General features: G+C 40.3%; 1 protein-coding gene across 13 annotated transcripts in view; it reads right to left on the reverse strand.

The window, feature by feature from the left end:
* LOC106054617 (Krueppel-like factor 12) overlaps window positions 1-26,956 on the reverse strand; it is a 57,248-nt gene that overhangs the window by 4,386 nt on the left and 25,906 nt on the right. The window contains exons 1-5 of one of the 13 annotated variants that reach the window (XM_013210567.2): window positions 20,094-20,248; window positions 7,783-8,143; window positions 1,652-2,404; window positions 838-937; window positions 639-723 (exon numbers count right to left, since the gene is read on the reverse strand). In XM_013210567.2, coding sequence (XP_013066021.2) covers window positions 639-723; window positions 838-937; window positions 1,652-2,404; window positions 7,783-7,884 — 1,040 coding nt within the window. In that variant the 5' untranslated portion in view covers window positions 7,885-8,143; window positions 20,094-20,248. The other 12 variants (XM_013210565.2, XM_013210566.2, XM_056037755.1 and 9 more) reach the window with 12 other exon arrangements.

The following is a 26,956-nucleotide window of genomic DNA, read 5'->3' on the forward strand; positions in this document are numbered from 1 at the left end:
GACATGGACCTAACTTAGGGGAATAGCACAGAACAGTGATCGATGGTGAAATACTGTTGAGGTCCTATGCTTCACAGAGAGTCAAAAGGACTAAGTCAAGTGATTTAATATATTAAACCCTAAGTACAGTGGCTCAAAGGGTAACAACTGTTAGAAACACACAATATCTAGTGTTTCGACTTCCAGGGGATTTGTCAATACTGACTTATACAAAAGTTTGCTTTTCTATTGACTTGATAATTCAAGGCTTAACCTTTGCAGTTGATATGAACCTTACATGAGAGTAACTGTGGCTAGATTGGAAAGTTGATAATTTCTGAAAGGCAGCCATTTTACAGACTACAGTCCAATAAGTAGGGATAAAATAATATTTCTCTTTATTCTTTCACTTTGCTTCTATGCTGTTATAAGAACTCTTAGGGTAAAAGGTCAAGGTCAATGCAATGATCTGAAAGTGAGTGGAGGTGATGAACAACAAAACTTGGACAGCCTCCACCACGAGGGAAGTGCGGTCAGGGCGCCTCCTGTGCTCCCAGATTCCACTGGCTTTTTGGGGCTTTTTTGTGTGTATATAAAAATTGTGTATACAAAAAAAAAATGAAATTTATAAAAGGAATAAGCCAAATGAATCGACTTACTGTGATGCCTCTTTAATCCGTTGCAATGGCAGAAGTGAAGCTGAGCCAATTTTATTCCCTGCGTCTGATTGATTTTCTTCAGGTTCTGTTTGAGAATAGTAACACTTTATTGTATGGCCACATAACATTTCATCAAACAAATAAAGCTGTACATACATATTAACCAGCATGGAGCAGTGGTATTAATAAATGATCTTACCACGTTTTGGAATAATGCGTAAGTCTAGTCCCTGTTGAAACAGATTCTCTGACTTCACTTTAAATTTTGAAAGTGAAAGATCTACTGGCTCACACTGGTCCTGGAAATATATATAAAAAAATAATTGAATGGCTTCAGAATGTAAAGATATTCCTTTACTTTAAAGCTAAACAAAATAAAATATCTAAACAACATTTATAAAGTACTCTAAATATTCATTTTTGTTCAAATAAAAAATTATAATGAATCTAAAAAAAAATTTTTTTTATTGTCACCTATTTAACTTGAATATGACCTACCTACCTTCTTGATAGGAGCTTAATAAATAGATCTTTTACATTTTAAAAGATCAAAATAAGCAAATTTATATAATACAAACTAATTTAAGTGGTGAAAAGTTTATGGCAAATCAAACTCTGTATATCAAAATTAGTGCATGCATAAGTTTTCAAATGTTACAAGTGAAAAGAAGATTATAAGGACATACCCAAAAAAAAAACTAAAGAAAAAAAACGAGAACATGAGAAAGCAGTGGGCAGGGATTAAACTATGGAGCAGTGTATCCAGAACAAATACTACATGATCTGGCAGTTATTTAATATTGACTGACAAATGTCTTGTTTCAGTCAATGATACTTAAAATGTTAAGCACTGAAAAACTTTCTAAACCGGGCAATCTTAAGCACTGAAAAACTTTCTAAACTGGGCCATGTTAAGCACTGAATATGTTGAGCTTGACAAATTAAAAAGAGACAAACATTTAGAAATATTAACATGACAAAATATATATTGAAAAAAACAAACAACTACATACCTTATCATCTGACAAGTGAGATAGTGCAGGCGAGGGTGAGCTGTAAGGTGAAGGGTCAAACTCTGCCTTAATTTCCAGCTTGTTGCTAAAGTCTGGGCTGAGGTGGCCAGGCCATAAGAGCTCGTGAGAGTTCACAATGTCACAGGTATTGCCATTTTTGGGCTGTATGTGGAAGATGGATGACAACAGAGGGGCTGAGCTGTGCAGGGGGGATGAGGATGAAAGCAATGCAGGCGACGACTGTTTGTGCAGACTGTAGATACTGTCCACATTGTTATTATTGTTACAACAAAAGTTAACACAGAGGTGGGGGCTTCTGCAAGAAGAGCCCCTAACACAGTCACCAGCTTTGTCTGAAGTGTTTGTATGACATGGGGGTATACCACAGAGGCTGTCGCCCTTATCATAGTCCTCTTCATTCACACTCTTTAAGTCACCTTTGGTGAAAGCAGAGCTGGGTTCAGTCTTAATACTCTTGCTGCCTTGATGGTCTTTTTTCAAGCTGGTCTTCTTCTTCTTATGAACAGAGACAGGCAAGAGTGGAGTACTGGGCTCTGATTGCCCTGAGGGGGCACATTTATCACTATCACTGTCATTGGCGTCACCGTCGCTGCCACTTCTGTGTCGCTTGATGCCCCGGTTGTAATTGTTAGCTATAGGTGATGACATGGAGTGAGGAGGAATGCCCTCTGGGGAGGGACTTGGTGTGACAAATGCTGATGAGGAATCTTGTGTCATTCTTTCTTCAAGTTGCTATTGAAAAAAAAATATTTTTTTTGTCAATAAAAAAAAGGTTTTGTTACATAAAAAATTATTCATTTAATGATCTTATATGATCTATATATAAAATAGATCTATAGGCCTACTGTGTGAGTTGAGTATGTTACTATGTAACATTTATAATAAATAGCTAAAACAATTATTAAAAAATGTTTTAAAATTTTTGTACCAACTTATAATTGTCCAAACATGTACATTTATAGAAAGTAACTTTAGTTAGCATAGAAAAGTGGCATGGCGTGTTAGTCAGTAAAAACAACGATGAGCTTTGCAGTGAGGAGTACAACATAGCCCTCCATGATAGATTATTAACTGGCATATGGTGTAATCAGAAAAATCTGGTAAGGTAAGATAAACATGTCAGTTGTGTAGCGACATGCATTGTACTGGAATGTGTGCTGACACATGTGCACATGTACACACGAGGCAGTACATGATGTGAGTAGCTTTCTATGTGTACACGCCAGTGTGCTAATTGGGTGTGTTTTTTTTAATTGACGCAAGCACACCATCCATTCAGCGTGGGCCCACTGGTGTGTTGCCGTGTTGTTTTATCTTACTTGGGAATGTGTCAAGTGGACACAGAAGGGTCAAGTCTTGCAGCCTGCTATCACGACAACAGATAACACAAAAGATAGTGCAATACAGTCTCTCGAGAACTCAGTAAGCTCACCACTAAGACATATATAAATCTAGATTCAATGTTTCACACACAGAAACACGTTGTATGCACATGTATATATATATACGATAATCACTTCAAGTATCTAGAATCGAAAATGATCCATAGATCCTGATACATGTATCATACCATAAGCCCTGTCTGGGCTCTAATTAATCATTTACACAAATACCCAAATTTAGTGAAAGATACCTAGCAACGACTTCACTCTTGTAAACCGGTACTCTACTGTATAATAACGAGCCACTATAGTTAATCTCAACGGTGTCCGATGCGCACATTTTGACTAGATTCCTTCACATACTGTCACCGCAGAGTACACCTCGACTATCCCCCCCTACCTTTACAAAAATGTTTCCGCCTCCCCCTTCCACCTGGTAACCCCCTTCTCCCCCAGCTGCACCCTACACTTCATGCAGATCTATATATGCCAACACACACACACAGCTGACACAAGTGTTGCTTTAGTTCCCGGCCACTCCTTGACCCCATCTCTCCTCACCAAACTAATCAACTCCGGCCGGGGCTTGGTTGCTGGCGGTTCTCACAAAGTTGCACAAGAGTGACCCAGTCAAGGACGTGATGGGGCATGTTGTATTTGATAAGAAGTTGGCTCTTCAGTGAATCATAGCACTTAGGGCGGGGGGAAGTGGGGCTGACAGTTTAGGTCTAACCTGTTAGAGTGGCCCACGGTTTACCTATGCATCGTGAAGATGGCATTATGACCAACCCAGTGAGTTCCGGTAAGCTCAAGCCCCCCCCCCCCCGCTCCATATAGGCTAACGATGATTTAAAAAATAAAAGGGGGAGAGGGGCGTTCTACCTGATCAAGGCTGAATCGGAGCTTAGAGATGTGGTTACTGTTTCAAACATGTCCCACAAGTTTTGTCTTTTTTATCACTGCACATAGGAAGTACTAGTCATCCCATGGCACTGCCGCGGTAGAAATTTGTTGAGGGTAAACAAAATTCGATGCCTTTAAAAATTTCCTAATGATGTGGAAGGTCTGTTGCTACTAATTCAAAGCTTACATCATCTCACCCTGTCTGTCTGTGTGATACAAGGATTGTACACCTTATTTCTCCCACATCCAATCTCGGAAAAAATAGTTGATTTTTTTTGCTCGATTATTGTACCTGACAAAACTATTAAATTGTGTAGAGAGGTCGTCGCTTAAATGTTTGAAATTATCAAAAGATAGCTATGAAGCCTTCTATTTTCATAAGCATATAACAAATTATTAAATATTTATATGTGTACGGAGTGTGGACTGTTTGATGCTGTGTACTTCGAGGGACAACTTCACACAAAGACGAACCACTATCATTACGTACATTGTACAGTACATGCACCCTCATCTTATTTCTTCGCACCGTCCTCTCCAGTGTTAACAATTGCCTTTTTTTTTTATCATTTCAAACATTTCGTTACAAGTTTATCCGTCTAGCAGACGATATCGCACCTCGCCATGACATGCAGGAACCACTCATTATCCTGCCCCCAACCTAGCTCTATTTTCTGTGGTCAGACCTGACATCTAAATGTCAAAGAGCCACAATTTCAATACATAGGGGCCACAAAAAAGGTCAATCGAGTTTCACCAACAAGACGCTCTAAACAGAATGCTTTCAAGTACAGGTCAGTCATTTATTCATCCGGTCCTGCTTGCAAGATGTCAGAAGCTTGTGGTTTAACAAGCGACACTTGTTGCCAGACAGTAAGTAAAAGTTGGCAGGAATGGCTGCTATCTGAGAGTAAAATGACGTAAGCGAGATTGGCAGATAATTTAATATGATGTAAGCTGAGGGGAGCCGATTATCAGGAGAGTAAGTAATCAGTGAATTGATATTATACGGATAGTGCAATGCCATACTAGCGTTAAAAAAAAATATGTTGGTCTAGTCAACGAATATCATGCAGGGTCGTTGGCTCAATTTGAAAGGGCGAAATTTACTCTAAGATTAGTTAATAAGGACAAAAATCAATTAGATATACTTATTTTCACCTTCTAGAACAAGTAAAACGACTTTAAATCAAAAGTTAGGAGAACCACAAATATAAACCTTAGCAGACGACACAGGCAGGGGAAATAGAAAATTGGGGCACTTTTTCAAGGGAGTGAATACACCAAATGAGTCACAGGAAGTGAATAACAACAGAATATAGAAGCAGACGAGAGACATGTTAACCCTAAGCACCATCTAAACATATATTGCCCCCGTTTTAAAGAGAGACAGAAAGAAGAGAGAAAAAAAAAAGAGGGAGGGGTAAACCAGTGGATTTAGACAAAAAGGTTTTAAGACACCTTCCAACAAGGTGTAAAAAAAAAAAAGCAAAGGTATCATAACCTAGAAGTTTTAAACCACGTCAAAGCAGATTGAACTGAATATAAATTATGCATCTGAATCGCAGACAGTTATACAATCCGTGGATCTCAAATCGGCTTAACAGAGGTAACAACTACGGTAACCTTGGACTTTACATAAATTAGAAATGTTGATGTACTAATTTATTTTTTAACTTAATATAAACATTGATCTACATAGATCATTCAGGTGCAAGTTTAACCCCTCTTTTCCCACCCATTTATTTTTTTAAACAACAGCATCAAAGCTATTTAAAAACAACCAGTGCTTTTTTTTTTTGGTGACGGTACGCACCGGTACGGCGTACCGGCAACTTTTTAAATGTGGAGAAAAATTATTACTTTTATCGTATTTTAACGTTTATTATTGATTTATTAGTTGTCAAAAGTTGGGCAATCCATCACTGAGTACCGGCACTGAAAACAACCATCACTGAACAGAAGCCAATGTATGTTGTCCCAAACCGCAAGGGTTAAATTTGGTCCGCATGTGAAAACTGAAAAAGGGGAAGAAAGAAAAAGAAGTTGTGTGTGTGTGTGGGGGGGGAGGGTTTACAAGATTTACGTTGACAATGTACAGTCACTACAGTGCAATGTAGACTTAGATCTACAACCGGTTGGGGGGGGGGGTCTATAAAACATTTAAAAGGACAGATTAAACTCAACTTCCTGGACATCTCTATCGAGGTGCCAGGCAAGAAGCACAGACTTGCGGTAAAAATAAAAAGAAGCAATAACGCCCCCTCCCCCTTAAAGAGGTACCACTCAACTTCCTTTCACCGCCCTCCCTCCTATTCTAAGAACACATTGAAAGCTTATAATGCAATTCAACTTGTAAGACATACAATGAAATAATGAAATAGATAGCAAGACATTGACAAGCTTCAACTTCACAGGCAAACGCAATAAGGAAGAACATAGTAACCTTTGAGCAGGGGTCCGAGGGAGGGGGGCTCTAGGAGAACATGTTCTTTATGACAATATTGACAAGCGTTACTGGTACATAATAATGCAGCACCTCCCGCCCCCTACCCCGTCACACATGGTGCCTATGTTACTTGTACAACCGAGACTGTTACTGTCGCGTGTGGCTTGTAACCCTAACTCGAATGGTGTCATTCGGGAACGTATCCGTAATACTAGCATTGGCTTCGTAGCCCCATAGACCCAGCTGAGACCTATTTATTTTGACCCTTCCAACGTAGAATAAGCTACTCTATGCTGAGATAATCAACAACAAAAACAACAATAATAATAATAATACAAATACTCATTCGTTTCTAACATAATAATAATAACTCAAAACGAGAATCGACTAGTGTAGTGGTCATTGAATATAAAAAAAAACGGAATAGCAATAGGTTTAAGTTAAGGCACAGATATACATTTCCCAGTAGCGAAGGTAGTATTTAAAAAAAAAAGGGGGCGGGGAAAAAGGGGGGTGGGAGACATTTGGTAGCTGAGCTAGGGGGGTGGGAGACATTTGGTAGCTGAGCTATTTGATCGTTGAGCTGCTAGTCGGGAACGTTGTGACAAGGAAAGCCTAAGGAAAGCCTAAGTTTCATGCAGATCTTGGCTCATTTGTATGCTTCTCTGTGATCTGGATTGACCCAATGACCCAAAAGTGACTGACTGGTAACACAATTGCAGACTCTTTGGCCCACCAGGGAGGGCAAATTCCACCCACTGAACAGGCTGTAAGCTTTCACCAAGCCCTGGCTATAATACAAAAAAACAGAAATGGAAAAGTGGTTTGAGTGCTGGGATAAGTCCCAAAAAAGCCCGTGGAGTCTGGGAGCGCATGAGGCGCCCTGACCGCACTTCCCCGTGGTGGAGGCTGTCCAGGCCTGAGCAAGCTATTATAGCACAGTGCAGGACAGGCCATTGTCCTGTTGGCTCACATTTCTCGCGGCTATGACCAAATTTTGATTCACGGTGCCCCCATCTGCGGGGAGGAAGAGGAAACCGTGCCTCATATTCTGTTTGACTGCCCCAGATTTGCTGATCTCCGTCTCGACAGGTCTGGGAAACCCAAAATTCTCGACCTGTATGGCGACATTTATGCACTACGCAAGACAGCAGGGTTTCTGTCCAGGGCTTTTGCAAGAGAGGATTTAAGCCTCTCAAGCCCTCACTCTAATGGAGTTTGATGATGATGTTGATGATGAATGACCCAAAAGTGAAAATGATGATGGGGGAGAGGAAAAATAAACAGAGCATATTTTACGAATAGATCTAGTTGTAAGCATAAATCTACATTTTTTTAATATGTGGTTATACAAGACAGACAATATGTCCACTTACCGCCATAAAGACAAACTGCAAGGCGCCCTCGCGCGATAAATCCTGACACCACACCCCCCTGTACCCAGAAGGGATCTGCCAAAGTAGGCTGTGTTCCAGCATCGGACGGCGTTTCAGTCAGGAACAGGTAACTCCTGGAATCCTGACCTTTTTCACGTTTATTTCCCTTGCAACGTTCGGACAATAAGACAGTTCGCCTCTAGTTTAATAACTTTATATATTTGGCTGCAGATACTTAATGTTGTGAAAGAAGATGTATCGAGAATCACAGTTCTAATCCAAAGGCACAGTCTTATATTGGCTTGTACAAATCTTCACTGAATGATGGCAATTTAATGTTTGGTATTCTTTTGTGTTATCTCTATTAAAAACGAAGGATAAAACATAGCATTAAAACAACACAGTCGAATCACACATAGGAATTTTTTTTTAAATAATAAATCACAATTTCTTTTCATATAGGAAAAAAAAAATTAAACTCATATTTAGTGACAACCCCCCCCCCCCTTCAATTTTCCCCTTAGTTCCAATGTACCGGGTAGAAGCTAGTACGAATGTCAACGTAGAGGTGAGAAAGGTAATGTGCGTACTACGGTCAATATGAACCCACCATAGCCAAGTTTTGATATTTATGTGAATTCTTTTGTACAAGTGCATTGCCAGTCTGACAAGCTTAGAGAGCATATATTTCTTTTAGGATTCTTTTTTTTCCCTTTAATATTGAGAATATCGATCAACACCTAAAATTTATAAATCAGTTCAGTGTTCGATCTTTAATCGATACATATCAATGAGGAAGTGAACAGGGGAGAGATTTACAACGTCACGCTGACCTCTAAACGTACGTCAACGACAACCTTGATCTTCGATATACAACACACACGCGCACACAATGGAAAAACCCAACCCTTTTTTAATTTTACGCACAACCCGCTACAAACAACTCATAAACCACAGAACACAATGCACAAGGCATTATACACTACACAAAACACACAACCCAGAAAACATCATTTACTATACACACTCACAACCGGTACTCAAATCCGCAACACAAATAATTAAACGCAGACTAAAACACGCAGCCCACTTTAAATACAACCCATTACACACACACCCATCTACATAGTCCTGTTTACACTACACTCAGTCCTATACACACAGCCCACTTAAAATACAACCCATTACACACACACACCCATCTACATAGTCCCGTTTACACTACACTCAGTCATATACACACAGCCCACTTTAAATACAACCCATTACACACACACCCATCTACATAGTCATGTTTACACTACGCTCAGTCCTATACACACAGCCCACTACACACTAAAACAGCCCTTTTATACACAGCCTCCAACACACAGAAGCTATTACACACTTTAGTTACCGGAAAGACCTTAACAGTACAGCACAACCAAACAATACCTGGCCACGCAACTCACCAGCGGTCCCTACAACTGACAAGTGCATGTGATAAATGACATCGTGACATGGAATGACAGTGACACGTTTCGTTACGTCAGCATGACACTCACTAATGCCAGTGGCACCCGAAACAGTGAGAAAACAGTGGTGAAAAAAAAAAGGGGGTGGGGGCACACAACAAAGCCAGTAAACCAAAGTATTTTGTGAGCAGCGACCGTTAAAACCACAAACTGCAGGCTTCCATTTACAACTGACATTTTCATTGCATACTCAGCTTTTCTTTTTTCTTCATACACAGGTTTTGTTAGTTTTTTTAAAGTCGCGTCCCGATTTATTAAGAGACCTGTGCATACAGTCATTGTGAATATTTCAGGAGGAAAAAGAAAAATAAAAGTTTAAAATGTCATTGTATTATGTGTTTGTACCTATGCATTTATCATACAATGCAACTCTATCAATGACTAAAAATATTAGACATCTAGGTGCTTTGCCATGCAGCTGTAATTCCATAATTTCACAATAAACAAGGTGCAATTTCCTGTCCCTGGTCTTTAACTCGTCTGCTGTCCCTTCCCGAACAGTCCATTTCAGTCACATTATGTCAAAGGTCACTCAACATTGTGCAACGAAAGAGGGAGAGGGGGTGTAGGGCGGAGGAGGGGGGGGGGCGAGAATATTAATGTTGGAAACATGTTATTCTGACCTCCGTTGCCATTTCCCCGAGACCGGGACAAAGCTTCATAACGGGAGGGGGGTGGGGGAATGAGAGGATACTGGGCGGTAAATGTAAGGGAAGTCTATGTAAGAAGTTCACTCAGGATCACAGCTTCAGTATGCCTGGTGCTGTGCATATCTATTAATAGATGTACGAATGACAAAAGACACATATAGTTTTCTAAGTCCGAAAGCCAAATAAGTTTTGAATCCGTTTTTAAGAAAGTCTATTTACATAAAAAAAATACACTGTGACGGTAATGTAGCTACAAGCTTGGTATGACAAATACCCACCGTTTTTTTTCCCATTTGTTTCAACTATATAATACAAGTGTATCGTGTGGCCAGCATGTTTACACAGCCACCCCCTCCCCTTTCAATAACTATAGTTTTTTTTTTTTGCTTTTACTGACCCTTATTCGAAATATTATTCCAGAAAAAAAAATATTTTTAATAAAAAGACAATACCTCATTAGCACAACTTATAGAGCGATTATTTGGCTCTTACTAACTAATGAATGTTATTATTTTTTTTTAAGGCGCTTTTTTTTTCCTAGTTACGCGAATGCATAGATCTAGATCTATTAGACTAAGCGAATGTATAGATCTAGATCTATTGGACTAAGTGAATGTATAGATCTAGATCTATTAGACTTTACAATATTCCAATGATAGACCTTTAGATGAAAAAGAGGATGCGCCAAATGTTCCTGAACATTAATTGATAAAACTCTTCAATGAATGCGGACGTATACTGTGGTCCATTCAAGAGAAATATTTTCTAGTTCTCTGGCCAAATTTAATTTTCTTTTTATAGTTTTTAATAATTATAACAGACAAACTTGAGTTATTATCCCAAACGAACTAGTAATTCTTTTTCCAACAATATACAACAACTGCCAACATTTCTAGGAAAATCGCTAGAGCCGTTTTCGAGAACGATGTCAAAGTCACAACCAGAAGTTTTTTTGTTTCCACGAAGGTAGAGGTATTGTAAAAAAAAATATGTTTGACATGCCAGGCTAAGAATTCGGCGATGAAGTCGAAACAACAAGCGCAATGAATGAGTTAAATTGGAAAGAAAAATGGGGGGAGGGGGGTATTACACGCACACACACACGCGCACACACACACACTAGCGGTTACGACCACGTTACTAGCCGCGCTGATATATCGTAAGACATCACAAACAGAACAGCGGCCCTTTACCGTAAAAGATGTCATTTATCTGATAGGGTGGGGGGTTCACTTGGGCACACCCCCCTTTTCCATGTCATGGATACGCCCTTTGTGTAAGTTTGTGTGTACAAAAACAATGTTGAACATTACATATGTTCAAGTTGGGGGGAGGTAAGGATAGAGGGGGGTGGGGGTGTTGGTCTAACGTGTGAGCAGAGAGAGCAACTCCCCCATTCTGCTCCTAATGCTCACTTGAGATCTCCTGAGTTGCAGAACGGCTGATGATAATAGGTCCTCTTGTTACATGAAGGCCAGCGGGGTGGGCGCAAGGGCGACGGGAGGGGAGAGGCGCTAAGTAGATAATATAAAGTGGAGGGGGGAGGGGAATGTAGGATCCCAGTGGGCGGTGCCTGAGAACGTGGAGTCTTGCAGTGTAGAGAGCATACTAGATCTCTTTAGGGTGTCACTGGGGATATGAGGTTAAACTTTAGGACATGATTTCAGGCAGTGAGCGAAAGAAGTTATCTCTCTTTGAATGTTCCTCTTCTTGTTCTACTCTGTGGATGTTTAGGAATGAGCTTAAAGGGAGAAAAAAAAAAAGAGAGATTGTGATAGTAGAGCTTTAAGAGAGTAAAGTGTTAACTCTTACAGACCTTTCTTTTTTTTTATATAAAAAGCTTTTATCAAGTCTTTCTAGTATAAATCTTGTACACCCTATTTCTCCCACTTCCCAATCTCGCATCAGGTTGAAATATTTGGCACAATTATTCATTGTCGATGACAACATAGGAATCAATAAAAAATAATTAGTTAAGCAATGAATTAGTGGTAATTAATTTTATCTTGTAAAGAAAAGAGGAGATACATCTTGCAGTATTGAGGTAATTTGCGGTTCTTTCCCTTATATAACCTTTGTTTTTTACACGTGTGGGTGAGTGAAAAAGAGAGAATAACGGGGGTGAGTGTGTCTTTGGTAGCTGAGAAGATGATTATCGCTTGTTGTCTCTCTTTCTTAAGTCAGGATTTATTACAACTGTACTAAGACTTGTATTTATATTTAGACATTTCTTGAGGGACATTTCGTAATATTCGCAGAGTTCCAAGTTGCCCAGCAGCGACCTACATATGATGCTTAGCTCCACCTGGCTACATGATCTCGATGAAAATACTCCCCTACGCCATGTTTGAACAAAGTACATTTAATTAGAGACTCTAGATCTAGATATAGATCTTTAAAAAAAATACAGAAAGGTCTAGACACAACCAGCCGAGACACAACCAACCGAGACACAACCAATCGAGACTCACAAAATTGAATTTAAAAAAACAACAACATTACAAACAAACTCACCACGGTAAGCTTGCTCTTTAAATCGTTTAAAAAAATAAAAAAAAAACGAACCAAAGTTTGTACACATGAAAAGGGGCGGGGGTGGATTCTAAGCGGATGTGGCAGAAAAAAAGCATAACTAAAAAAAAAAGCGTCTATAAATAGATTGTAGAAAATTTACCCAGAACGGAGAAGAAAGCCCCCCCCCCCCCCCCAGTGAGGTCTACGACTAATTAGAATGGTGACAGGCGAGACTTCCCACACAAACACAACTGTTTTCTAATGAATTATACTTTTGTAGTCTAGCGCAACTACTTCCCTATTCTCCGCCGGCAGGGAAAAAACATGTTCACGTAGAATGGTTAAGCGCTCGGCTTCCGAACCTGAAAGTACTGGGTTCGAATCTCGGTGAAATCAGGGATTTCAATTTCGGGATTTTTAGGGCGCCCCTGAGTCAACCCAACTCAAATGGGTACCAGACTTTAGTTGGGGAAAGTAAAGGCGGTTGATCGTTGTGCTGGCCACATAACACCCTGCTCGTTGACGGTTGGCCAAAGAAACAGATGACCTTAACATCATCTGCCCCATAGAACCCAAGGTCTGAAAAGGGAAACTTTACTTTTACGTAACCTATAGACAATACACATACACGTAACGCGCAGACTGTGCTTAATAAAGAATAGGAAGATATTTTAATAAGATAAGATAAGATAATTTGTATTGGCCCAATCGAATGGAAATTCAGTTTGACAACAATTAACAGATTACTTTCACTAGGTAAACATAAGTTATAGATTTGTTTTGTTTCGCACAAAAATACGAATCTGGGTTTTTCTGTAATGTTCTAGTACATTAATACGGGTGTATTACGTTAGTATTTAACTCAAAATAACAACAGGACAGTCAGCGCAAAGCAAAATAAAAAACACAACAACAAAAAACCCAATACATGATAAAGACCTAAACAAGATATCGGGGTGAAGTGGAGACAAAAAATAGCCCCGATAACAAGAAAATTGTCTTCAGAAAAGTAAGTTTATCTCTTAGCAATGGTTTCGTGAAAACGTCTGAGAGCTGTTTGAATGCTAGGGCTAATTATTTGAGGTAACAATTTATAAGACTTAGTAGATATATATAGAAAGTTCGTTTCAAACAAGGACAAAGTGGGGGAGGGGGTGGTAGTTGTTGTAAGGGGGGGGGGGGAGACTAGTCTGTGTACAAATAGGAAATGAGGTAAAAAAATATCCTCCCTAAATACGTTTTACATTCAAGCACACACACACACACGCAAAAGACACACACACACACACACTTCGTACACACACACGCACACGGAACTTATGCACTTTGATGGTTTGTGATAAGACAAGGAACAAGTCCATTTCACTGCGCAGGGGAACACACGGTGGGCGTGTCTGGCCCGTACTGTAAACATGTTAGTGTAACACAAAACGCTGCACGCTCCCAGACTTGTGGCTTGGGCCCATAGATGAACAATTTATTTTAAACATTTGAATAGAAAAAAAATAATACAGAACCTTAATGGGAAGTGGTAGCAGACATGACCCATACCGTTTGGGGGGGGGGGGGAAGAAACGGAGGAAATATTGAGAAAGAGTGGGAAAGAGAGAGAGAGAGAGAGAGTAAAAGTGAGAAAGAAAGGGATGAGAGAAATAAAGAAAAAAAAGAAGGCGAGAGGGGAAGAGAGAGAGATAAAGATAGCGAAAAGAGAGAGAAATAGATTTTTAAAAAAGATCGAGAGAAGAGGGGGGAAAGAGAGAGAGAAAGTGTAGAAGAGAAAACAAAAGAAAAGTCGCGGGTAGAAGTATTGAGCCGGGGGACGGGGACAACTGCTTTGTAAGTGTGCCTCGGAGGGGGTCAATGTGAGCACTTCATATCCCTCATTGCTTCAGATACTACACTCCACTATAAAGTCTCTATAAATAGTTGATAGTGGCGAGAGAGAGAGTGAGAGAGAGGGAGAAAGAGAGAAAGAGGGTGTGGCAAAGTTAATGTCCACTGTGCTATTGAACTCAGGGCAACAAACACACACACACAGGAACTGCTATTTCAATCACATCTTGACATAAAGAGCAATGGGACACTGGGTTCAGATAACAGCCGCGAGATACCAGTACATCAGGCAACGCTCATCTACGCCCAGCTATAAGATAACTGCCAGCAAATAACTGACAATAGCGACGCAGACCGCATCTGGCGACACTTACCAGGGGGTGACACTAAGTGACTAAATGCCAGAAACAAGCTAAGCTGCTAGAGCGTCGCGCTACTAAGGCGAAAGTCTAGAGTTCGATTCCCATATTGACCCATTTTGTTCTCTCTTTAGTATTCAATGACAAAATAAATTCGAATAGTTCATTTACTATCTTGTAAGTATGATTTGTTTAGTTTTTTTTATAATCATAAAATTTGTTACAACTGTGTATCAATCAATCAATCAATCAATCAATCAATTGTCGTAATTAGCTCTTTTTATGATCTATCCAAAAAAAAAACCCACAGATTTTACTGGGGAACATTTTTATTTGGTAGAAGGATGAAAGCAAGTGACACCGTTACCTAATCGCACCGGATGACACCAACGCTCGCGACGCCTTTGGATCAATACATTGCAACTTCAGTTTGAAATAAAATAGAATCATTACTTTCGATTGTACATCTCGACATAGATAATATAATTAGAGATAGTGACACCTGGGTATATGAAATAAGCCATTAGATCGAAATATACATAAAGGGACTAGGTAAAACGCTTTAACAAATGACCTATAGATCTTCATCTTTAAGTAATACAATATAGACTAAAGCTCTTCATTAAACAGGATTTTAACAAAAATATAAGGGAGAAAAAAACTACAACACTTTGTTTAGAGAGTAACATAATCCTTTCGTTGTTTATTTTATTTGGCTACACAATATTAATGACATGAAAATGACGTAATCATGTTACGTTGTAGTTCTGACGAGCTCACTCCTGTAAGGAAATGAAGAACATTGCGTGATCACAATGTGTGTAGAAAGAAAAGAGTTGTGATGAGGTAGAGATAGAGCATCTATTTTTAGCCTACTATTACCTAACAGTTGATACAAACTAACGTTGTGCATTCTGATGGATGTGTGTATGTCGACATGATAACTTTGGCATACTGAGCTACATACTCAATACCTCTTGTCGAGAATCTCGCATCCGATTTATGGTTTAATAAGAGAGAGAGAGAGCAATACAAAAGGGGGCGTTAAATCGATCTCTCACAAGTTGTCAACTAAAATCGATAGTAAGAAATTTCGTCCACGCCCAAACGCCCCCACCTAACCAGTGGCCCTATTAGTGAAGCCATGTTGAACACTGTTTCTTTCTGGTCAATACAACACACCACTTGAACGTGGTCAGCTTTGAGGGGGTGGAGGTGGACTGTTACGTCATTGTGTTCAAAACAATATTAACAATCTTGAGAAAGTGGTTTAGGAGTTGAGGGGGGGGGGGCCTTAAAGAGGGCAGGAGGAGGGGGGGGGGGGTTAAGACTCACTCCAAGGACATTCTGTTTCTTAGGTTTCAGTCAGTTGTTATGGGTAAATTTAAAAGCTAACAAGAGTTGAATTGTTTTATCTCTACATCTGTGAATAGCTTTCTCTATTTATGATATACAATCATTGGCAAATGTGTTTCGAGCTTGTGTGTGTGCAAGGACCAGGCATCGGCGTGGCCAATTTGTTCAGCTTTCTTGTGTCACGAGCAAATCACACAGTAACGGCGAGAGAAAAGGGGGCGTTGCCGTGCTTGTGTGTGTTACAGGGGACACACGCAGACACATACAACAGCAGAGAAATAGCGACTGAGGCAAAAATCTACGCAAAGAAGCTGCGTCCATAAGTCTGTAGATCTACGAAACGAATGGATGCGTTTACATGAGGATGGGTGCTTAACAGTAGTGTTGTATTTTGTTTTCGTTTCAGATCTTCCTTCACAAATGATTATTACGTCCTAGCCAAGAACTTATGCAGGTCGGCAGGAAATGTCAGCGGGTCGGGTTCAAACCCCGGACCATCGTGATCCATTTAAGATCGATCTATCCAAATCTATCTATCCATCTATTTATCTATCTGTCTTATCCATCAATTTATCTATCTATCTTATCTATCTAATCTAATCTTAACTAATGTAATCTATATATATGTTTTATTTAAAGAAATAAAACTGCAGTCAGATTCACGCCAGGAAACCAGTTCAGTTCTAAGTCCTTATCTCTGGTGTTTGATAAAATGAATATTCACATTATAAAGGACGACTTGCATCAGAATTCTCTTTCTCTATAGCACTATATATTGCGTCATTTCTCCTATCTGTGTCCTGTTCGTCCAATCACTCGCACCGCACAGTTTAACCGCAAGAAATTTGAACGAAATATGCAACTTAGGAGAGAACTCATAGATTCATACGAAAACAATCACGCAACAAACCAATGCATGCCTAAATAGTGTGTGTGTGTGTGGTGATTGTGAGTTTGGAAAGTGGTGGTCAGGCAGCATTTTGGGTGTGGAAAGTGGTGGTCAGGCAGCATTTTGGGTGTGGAAAGTGGTGGTCAGGCAGCATTTTGGGTGTGGAAAGTGGTGGTCAGGCAGCAATCTGTGTGTGGAGCGAAAAAGTCTTAGAATGAAGACTCTTATTTCTGTGGATTTCTTGTTGAAATTAACTTTATATTGTGTATTGGTATTTAGAATTGTGTGCGTGTTGATTCATTTTATTTCTATATGGATGATTAAAATAGCCGAGTCTTTCAAAGAGAACTTCTGCTGGTTGTTCACGAAATCAACTATCCCAGGCTTCAATGTGTCATCAGAATACTTCTGGGAGAAAAGAAGTGTACTAACCACACGATACCAGCGTAGCCACGGAATAGATAACATTTCATACTACAAGCATCCCACACAATCTACAGCATCTCAGACTGCATACGTAACATCTCATAGATGTCTTCTCTACTTCATTATCACCCCCACACACACACTCCCCTTTCCCAACAAGTACAGACCTTCTCCCCTTTTTTCCACCACCCCCCTTACCCTCTCTCCCGTCCCCCTAATTTCTCACCCCCAAGCCGCACCTCCTTGACGTAACGAACGTGACACGCTGAACTAGGCAAGGTAAAAATAATGATATAAAAAAAAAATACAACAGAAGTTGAACACAGGACTGCGCGTGCCAAACAGAACGCGGGTGTGGGTGCAGACGAGAAGATGCTGTGGTGGTGGTGGGCGTTCCGGTAGGAGGACGGGTGAAGCGCGTTCAGAAGGGGAGAAAAAAAACAGCAAGGGTAAGACCGTGGTCCTGTAGACGAAGGGAAGAGTAGCCACGTTCCCTAATGAACTAGGTAGGTTCACACAGGAGCGTAGTGGCTCGATGTAATGGGTTGGGTATCTCAGGGGTTCTAGATAGCTCTAAATGTAAGCTCCAAAATCTTTTTTTTTTTCTAAGTGAAAAAAAGTCATTTATTTATATAGAAAAATGAGCATATGATATTACGTCCTGGCCTTCCCGTAAGAACACTGAGCAGCTGCACTACTTGGTTGTAACTTCAGCTTCTGGTTGATAAAAGGGGGGGGGGGGTGACAGGTGAAGGTGAGATGGGAGCAGTGGGGGTGGGGGGAATTGGTATGTTGAGATATCTGGAGAAAGCCACTAAATATTAACAGAGCTACATTCATAGCCACTACTTGCACATACCTTTTTTTTTAAATCTTAATTTTAGCAACACAATTGTCTACTGTTATTATACGGCAAGGAAAGAGAGAGAGAGAGAGAGAGAATAAAGAAAAGAGCGAGAGAGAGAGAGAGCTAGAAATGATGATGCTACACATTCACGTCCCAACAAGGCACCCTCACATCACTCACGCTACACTTTCAAGAGTCCCAACCAAGCAGCAAGTACAACGCACCACTACGTCAACACGTTGTACGCCCACAACAACAACAAAAATAACTAAAATGGCCATGCGCTCATGTTATCGAGAAGAGACCCAGATCTACGTGTCCACATTCCCGCCATTACAGCACGACAAAGGTGATTGGTAGGCCTAGATGTCATGAGTTGGACCATTTAAGATTATCTTGCGTAATATTATTCAACGGGTGAGCTCTGCACTAATACGTATTCGTGTGTTTCTATATTCACACCCCCGCACACACTAAAGTGAAATGGAATGAAGGTGATTTTTTATTTTAACCCTTTCACTCCTAACTGACGATACCAACGTTGATTTGATCCCATTAAATTAAATTAATTTTTGGTTTTATAAACTTTATTTTTTTAAAAAAGTTATTGAAGTTTAATCATAACAGGGTAGTGAGACACGAATGAAGAAAATGAATAATTACGGAGAGAGAGAGTTAAATCACAGGTATGAGTAAAGAGACTACAACTAAAATCACATTCTCGGTAAGATAGGCATTGCATTCTACTTTAAAACCACGCATAGTGACCAGTGGTCAATGAAAACTGACCACACCAAGGCTAGCTCGCCATCTCCTTCTAGGCCTACCATCAAATGAGTATGAGTGACAGGAGAGTGTTCTCTTTGACACGTCAGTGACAGTCACAGAGGACCATACAAACAGTTCAATATAGTGACCGATCATTGCCTTGGCCTAAATGCGTCGGCTGCATTCTTTATGGAACTATCTCAGCCTACAACTTACATCAGTCATTCACACTAACAGCGACCAAAAAATAAATGTGAAAGAAAGTAATAAATATTCAGTCTAAATTGGCCTACAAAACAGTATGACATCTACTGAATCAAAAAATCCAAAAACAATAGCAACTCTAATAGAATAGATATAGAAATGCAGAGAAAGCCGGTAGGTGGGTGTAGATAAATAAATGCCAGTAGATGTCTACATGTAGATCTAGATACTAGGTAAACAACAAGCTCTTAGTTAAGAAAGAACAGGGTTCCAGTCCGAAGGTTTTATATGCTTCGCTACGAAGACCAGAGTTGATAAATCTATCCATAATAAGCCTATAGTATAGATCTAGATAAAACAAGTATCACTAGAATTAATTAAATTTAATGACATCTTTAGCTAACGACGCTAGAAAGGAATACAAACAATGGGAAATCATAATACGATTGCCTAAAAAGCGGGTGGAGAGACGGTGTTTTCGGCTAATTCTATATTTGTATTTAGAATATAGATCTAGATCTAGATATCAACATTATAGACTTGAAACCATTGAATTGAAGCTAAGTCCTTACATCTTCTAAAACTTAATGTACTAAAATCAAACCTAAATCTAGATCCTCATCTAAGTCAATATAACAAAGTGAATAAAGCGTGAGACTGTATTGGGGCCAAAACCTTCCTAAATAAAGTGATCCAAACAGTCCAATTAAAGAAAATAATCATAAATAACAAAATAATCACAAATAACAAAATAATCACAAATAATCCAAAGGAAATCAGCACATACGTAATTACACCAAACTAACAGAAGCAGAGAGTCTGCTGTTGTACCTAATGCTGTCCTAACAATGTCACGCTACACACCATAACACTGGGAACATGTTCACACGTCTAGAGAACTCCCTGTCGTCGCCTCTTTAAAACAAATACCCTCTACTATAATGGGAATACCGTTATATCCAACTGACGAACTGAACTCAAGTGAATCCCCTACTAAGTTCAAGTAGGCTAATATTTAGAGCAGGACCTCAACACGCACACACACACACACAAACTTGGGCCGTGCCCAAGTGTTGTTTTTTTTTTTTCTCTCTCTCCCTCTCTGTATCTCTCTCTTTCCGTCTCTCACCGACTGGTAGGTGTGTCTAGGAGTGGTCCATTTGCCTAACGGACGAGATAATAATAGACATGAGAGGAGGCGGGGTGGTGGGAGTGTAAGGAGGCGGGACTGGGGGGGGGGGTTGGAGCGCACGGAGTAAAGTAGGGGCAAGGGGAGGGGGTATAATACAGAGAGGGGGGAAAAAACGGACTACGGACATGGGTGTGTTAGAACAGAAGCGAAGATTGCCGAGAGAGATCTAGCTAGAGTTTTTAAGAGAGATGAATTTTCTTGTTGCTGGTGGGGGGTGGAAAAGGGGGTGGACGTTGCGACGTTGACAATAAGTATGATGCTGAAAATGGGGGGGGGGGGGAGTAAGATAGGGGCAAACATGGTCATCGGCGTTCATAAATGTAGGTTCCAAGATCAAGGGGCGATGGCGCTAGGGTCTACGTGTTGGTGTATGTGCGCGCGTGGTATGTTGTGTGTCAAAAGGTCACGGAAACAAACTACAACTAACATCGTGTTTGTGTGTGTGTGTGTTGTGAAGGATAGTCTTAAGTAGGGGCTTACTATTGTGTGTGTGTGTTGCGCATGATAGTCTTAAAGAGCCGTGTGTGTGTGTTTGTGTGAGTGAAAAAGTTAAAGGAAATGATTAGGAAATGTATTGACCTGTGTGGAAGTATGGAGTCTTATTGACACGCACTTTTCAACTCGACACCAACACAGGATGTTTTCATATTTTTAAAAAATTTCCACTATCATTCAATAAAAGTAAAAAGGTAAATTACTCCTTTCAGACCATGCGATCTATAGGGCAGATTATGTAAAGGTCATCTGTTTCTATGGAGCCTTCTTTAATTTTCCCCAACTAATGTCAGGTTCCCAGTCTTCACTGAGATTCGAACCCATCGTTTCGGAAGCCAAGCGCTTTACCACTCGGCCACAATTCTAATGAGGCCTCGGTCAACATTATCTCAATAGTCCGACACACAGACGGAGACACCAAATCCTAGCGAGAGTTTCTCACTACCTTGATACATGATTCACTTTGCTCTGTTTCTACGTCTTTCATCAAGCATCCTAGGAAATCGTTTTCTTCAGCCATCTTGACTTGAGTCTAGTGGCCATGTTTATAAGGACATATATTCACAATAGATTACGTTAATTTAAAGGGGGGCGGGTGATAACACACAATATCACAACAATGATTAAGTCACATAGCAGTAACAGTCAACATACATCGGTTATTACCTTCAGATTTTATATGATTTATTCGTGAAAAAAAAGGGGGGATAACTTTATTTTTTTTTCTTCCTGCGTACAGCTGCAGTAAATATCTGCCCCCACCTCCCTTTTCCCCACAATTTATTTCCCTTCCAAGCTATCCAAGAAGCACACTAACTTTGGTGGCGACTTTTTTATGAGACACAATGGGCGCCATTGTTTCTTCAATATATATTTTTTTAATCCTCCTCCCCACCCTTAATCCCCTTCTCCCAGTACGAAATAGAAATGTGATACCAACATTATAATTTAGAAGTGACACAACCCCCCCCCCGCCCCTTTATGTCCACCCTTCCTCCTCACATCCCCATTTTCCTTTTATAGGTCGCCAGTCTCCCGTTCATCCACCCCCCCCCCCTCTAGACTCACACACCCACCCCCATTAGGCCTGCTAATGACCTACAGGACATCAGATTTGATCGTTTCAGGGGACAGATATTTCACCAATGAACACCCAGCAGTACAACACATTCATCTGGTTTGACATGGCAGTGCCATATGGTTTGTTACAGTGGCGTAGATAGGAATTTGCCATCATTTGGGGGCCCAGGGGGGGGGGCTTGACCTCTTTGGGGGCCCCTGCTTTTTGCGTAATATTTAATATTTAACGTAAAAAACACGTATTGAAACACCCATCTAAAATGGGGGCCCGAGGAAATTTTATATTCTCCTCCCCCGCCCCCAGCTACGCCTCTGGTTTGTTATAACAAGTACACCGTAAACTGTTTGCTAACAACCACACTGAGCCTCACTTCTGAAACCAGCGTGATCGTAGAGTCCTGGGATTTCCCGGTGAGACGTATATTAAAGAAGGCAGCTTTGTTTTTGGGACCCGGATCAAGACATCTAATTAATACAGCAAACTGGGAAGGGCGGGGGGCAGCTTACACCTCCCCTTCCACCACCCAACGTCCACACCATATACACACACACAAAACTATTTTTTTCACGAGTTTTTTTTTTCTTTCAGAATCTTACTATGTAAGGACAAGCTAAGTATTTGTTGTAAGTACGTGAATATCTTTCAATTATGTTATCACGAGAAAGAGAACGGAGATAAGTGAAGAAAGAGGTCTGAGAGAACAAAAAATAAAGAGGATACTGAGTTAATGCAGAGAACTAGGGAGAGGAGGGGACAGAAAGAGAGGAAAAAAAGAGTGAGAGGGACATGGTAAAAAAAAAAGGTGGAGAGAGAATGGAAGATAGAGAGAGAAATAAACAGAATAGAGAAGAAGAAGAAGAGAAGGGGAGCAAGAGAAGGGGAAAAGAGAAAGGAAGGAAGAGAAAGAGGGAGAGAATGGAAAGAGAAATGAAGGGAGGGAGGGAGAAGATGGAAAGACAATCACCAAACTCCCTTTGAGTGAGGACTGGAGAGGTTCAAATCCTCACTAGCAAAAGCTCCGTACAGAAACCCTGCTGTTTTGCGGGAAGGAGAAATGGAGAGAGAGAAAGAGATGAAGAAGTGAGAGAGAGAAAGGAAAGCAGAGAGAGAGAAAGAGATGAAGAAAAGAGAGACAGAAAGGAAGGCAGAGAGAGAAAGAAAGAATAGAGAGAAAGAGATGAAGAAGTGAGAGAGACAGAAAGGAAGGCAGAGAGAGAAAGAGATGAAGAAGTGAGAGACAGAAAGGAAGGCAGAGAAAGAAAGAAAGAATGGAGAGAAAGAGAGACAGAAAGGAAGGCAGAGAGAGAAAGAAAGAATAGAGAGAAAAAGATGAAGAAGTGAAAGAGACAGAAAGGAAGGCAGAGAGAGAAAGGAAGGCAGAGAGAGAGAGAAAGAGATGAAGAAGTGAGAGACAGAAAGGAAGGCAGAGAGAGAAAGAAAGAATAGAGAGAAAGAGATGAAGAAGTGAGAGAGACAGAAAGGAAGGCAGAGAGAGAAAGAGATGAAGAAGTGAGAGACAGAAAGGAAGGCAGAGAGAGAGAAAGAAAGAATAGAGAGAAAGAGATGAAGAAGTGAGAGAGACAGAAAGGAAGGCAGAGAGAGAAAGAAAGAATGGAGAGAAAAGGTGAAGAAGTGAGAGAGACAGAAAGGAAGGCAGAGAAAGAAAGAAAGAATGGAGAGAAAGAGAGACAGAAAGGAAGGCAGAGAGAGAAAGAAAGAATAGAGAGAAAAAGATGAAGAAGTGAGAGAGACAGAAAGGAAGGCAGAGAGAGAAAGGAAGGCAGAGAGAGAGAAAGAGATGAAGAAGTGAGAGACAGAAAGGAAGGCAGAGAGAGAAAGAAAGAATAGAGAGAAAGAGATGAAGAAGTGAGAGAGACAGAAAGGAAGGCAGAGAGAGAAAGAAAGAATGAAGAGAAAGAGATGAAGAAGTGAGAGAGAAAGGAAGGCAGAGAGAGAAAGAAAGAATAGAGAGAAAGAGATGAAGAAGTGAGAGAGACAGAAAGTTAGAAACCAAAGGCAGGAGAGAAAACCAAAAGAGAGAGAGAGAGATAAAAGGGAGATGGGTAACAAAAAGAAAGAAAAGAGGAGAGAAAGAAAGATTGAATGGATGGAGAGAGAGAGAGAGAGAGAGAAGTAAGACCTACATTGTAAATGAAGCCAATAACTCTAAGAAGTGACTGACGATGGTTGTGCAAACAGAAAGTTACATATATTGAAAGTGGAGATAGGAGTGTACAAGTCGAAAAGAGGAAAGAAAGAAGGAAATAGAAAAAAAAAAAAGAATGATGTTCACACAAGAAGACATCAGTTGCTTTTTTTTTTTATCAGTCATATCCTGAAATAGAAAGCAAGCAGATACTTAGTAAAGCCTGTCTGTCTGTGTGTCTGTCTGTGTGTGTGTGAGGGCGAGTGTGAGGAGAGAAGAGGCTGAGGGGACATCCAGGTGAGACTAGGTAGAGAGGAAAGAAAAAAAACCCGAAGAAATCACAAACTATGGTGGATGGTTAAAATAAACGGGGGGGGGGGGGGGGGGGGGGGTAAGGAGCACTTACGTAGGGGCGTTTTCTAATCTCCAGCTTTTCCCTAAGATTAAGTAGAAAGCTCCCACAGCGACCCCACCCCTTCGACATAGCCCTCCTAATGAAGATTACCCCCCCCCTCTCTTTCGTTTTTTCTTGTAACTGGTTACGTCTGTTTCTCTTTTGGTGTTGTCCCATTCACCTTAGTAGAGTTAGTGTTTCTTTATAACAGACTAGATTCTCTCTTTGTATATCTGTAGTCTTCCTTGGGCTGTCGTAACTTCATTTATTCGTCCATACTTGTTCATGCTTTACTTTTTTCTTTCTATCTCTTTAATACTCTTCCTTCTTCTACGTCCATTTCTCGTTAGTTTTTGTCTTTCGCTCTTTGTGTTTGAACACTAAAGGGGAGGAGAGATGGCATCAAGTGGAAGAAGGCCTCACGTTGAATTAGGCTCAGTAACACAACAACGGATTCAATGCAATGTATTCCAGTCGACTTATTGTACAACTAACAAGACTGATATGTACATGCAGAAACTCACCACAATACCAAGTCCATTGTCCAGGTATAATATGATGCTACATTTCAAGGAAAATTAGAATCTTTCGGTTCAGAATCGGACGCAACAGAATGAGACAACATATGGTTCAGGAAGCTAAAAATTGGAACTAGTGAAATCTGCCCATGTAGTGTCACCTGAGAATGCTGACCATGTCCGTCAAAACTGCATTCTTTATCAAGAGGCCCGAACAAGACACTGGCCCCAAAACAACCCTATAGAAAGAAACCTATATGGAGAGCTCCTTGATTTAGAAACCACTGCGCAGTTCATCTCATATATTGGTCTAGTCATCTGAACCCTCTTACAGTTCATCTCATATATTGGTCTAGTCATCTGGACGCTCTTACAGTTCATCTCATATATTGGTCTAGTCATCTGAACGCTCCAACAGTTCATCTCATATATTGGTTTAGTCATCTGAACGCTCTTACAGTTCATCTCATATACTGGTCTAGTCATCTGAACGCTCTTACAGTTCATCTCATATATTGGTTTAGTCATCTGAACGCTCCAACAGTTCATCTCCTATATTGGTCTAGTCATCTGAACGCTCCAACAGTTCATCTCATATATTGGTCTAGTAATCTGAACGCTCCAACAGTTCATCTCATATATTGGTCTAGTCATCTGAACGCTCCAACAGTTCATCTCATATATTGGTCTAGTCATCTGAACGCTCCAACAGTTCATCTCCTATATTGGTCTAGTCATCTGAACACTCCAACAGTTCATCTCATATAATGGTCTAGTCATCTGATCGCTCCAACAGTTCGTCTCCTATATTGGTCTAGTCATCTGAACACTCCAACAGTTCATCTCATATATTGGTCTAGTCATCTGAACACTCCAACAGTTCATCTCATATATTGGTCTAGTCATCTGAACGCTCCAACAGTTCATCTCATATATTGGTCTAGTCATCTGAACGCTCCAACAGTTCATCTCATATATTGGTCTAGTCATCTGAACACTCCAACAGTTCATCTCATATATTGGTCTAGTCATCTAAACGCTCCAACAGTTCATCTCATATATTGGTCTAGTCATCTGAACGCTCCAACAGTTCATCTCATATATTGGTCTAGTCATATTAACGCTCCAACAGTTCATCTCATATATTGGTCTAGTCATCTGAACGCTCCAACAGTTCATCTCATATATTGGTCTAGTCATCTGAACGCGCCAACAGTTCATCTCATATATTGGTCTAGTCATCTGAACGCTCCAACAGTTCATCTCATATATTGGTCTAGTCATATTAACGCTCCAACAGTTCATCTCATATATTGGTCTAGTCATCTGAATGCTCCAACAGTTCATCTCATATATTGGTCTAGTCATCTCAACGCTCCAACAGTTCATCTCCTATGTTGGTCTAGTCATCTGAACGCTCCAACAGTTCATCTCATATATTGGTCTAGTCATCTCAACGCTCCAACAGTTCATCTCCTATGTTGGTCTAGTCATCTGAACGCTCCAACAGTTCATCTCATATATTGGTCTAGTCATCTGAACACTCCAACAGTTCATCTCATATATTGGTCTAGTCATCTGAACACTCCAACAGTTCATCTCCTATATTGGTCTAGTTATCTGAACACTCAAACAGTTAATCTCCTATATTGGTCTAGTCATCTGAACGCTCCAACATAAAAATGAGAAAGAAGTAAGAAAGAAACACAGAATGTGTGATTGAGAGAATGATTGAAAAAGATGAGGATGATTTAAAGATAATACACGATTCCATTCAGAGAGCACTCACATAATTTCTCTCTCTCTCTTCTTACTAAACTTTCTGTTCATCTATCGCGTAGTGCCAATCGCCGTGTTCTTCATTCACATTGCTACGAACAAATCAACACAATACGCTCACAGGACGAGGAGGAACACTGGCAAGTGAGTGGGAGGGAGGGAAGTACAGAGAGAGAGGGAGAGAGAGGGAGAGAGACAGAGATGTGAGG

Source organism: Biomphalaria glabrata, chromosome 8, assembly GCF_947242115.1.
Source record: "Biomphalaria glabrata chromosome 8, xgBioGlab47.1, whole genome shotgun sequence".
Classification (NCBI taxonomy): Eukaryota; Metazoa; Mollusca; class Gastropoda; family Planorbidae; genus Biomphalaria; species Biomphalaria glabrata.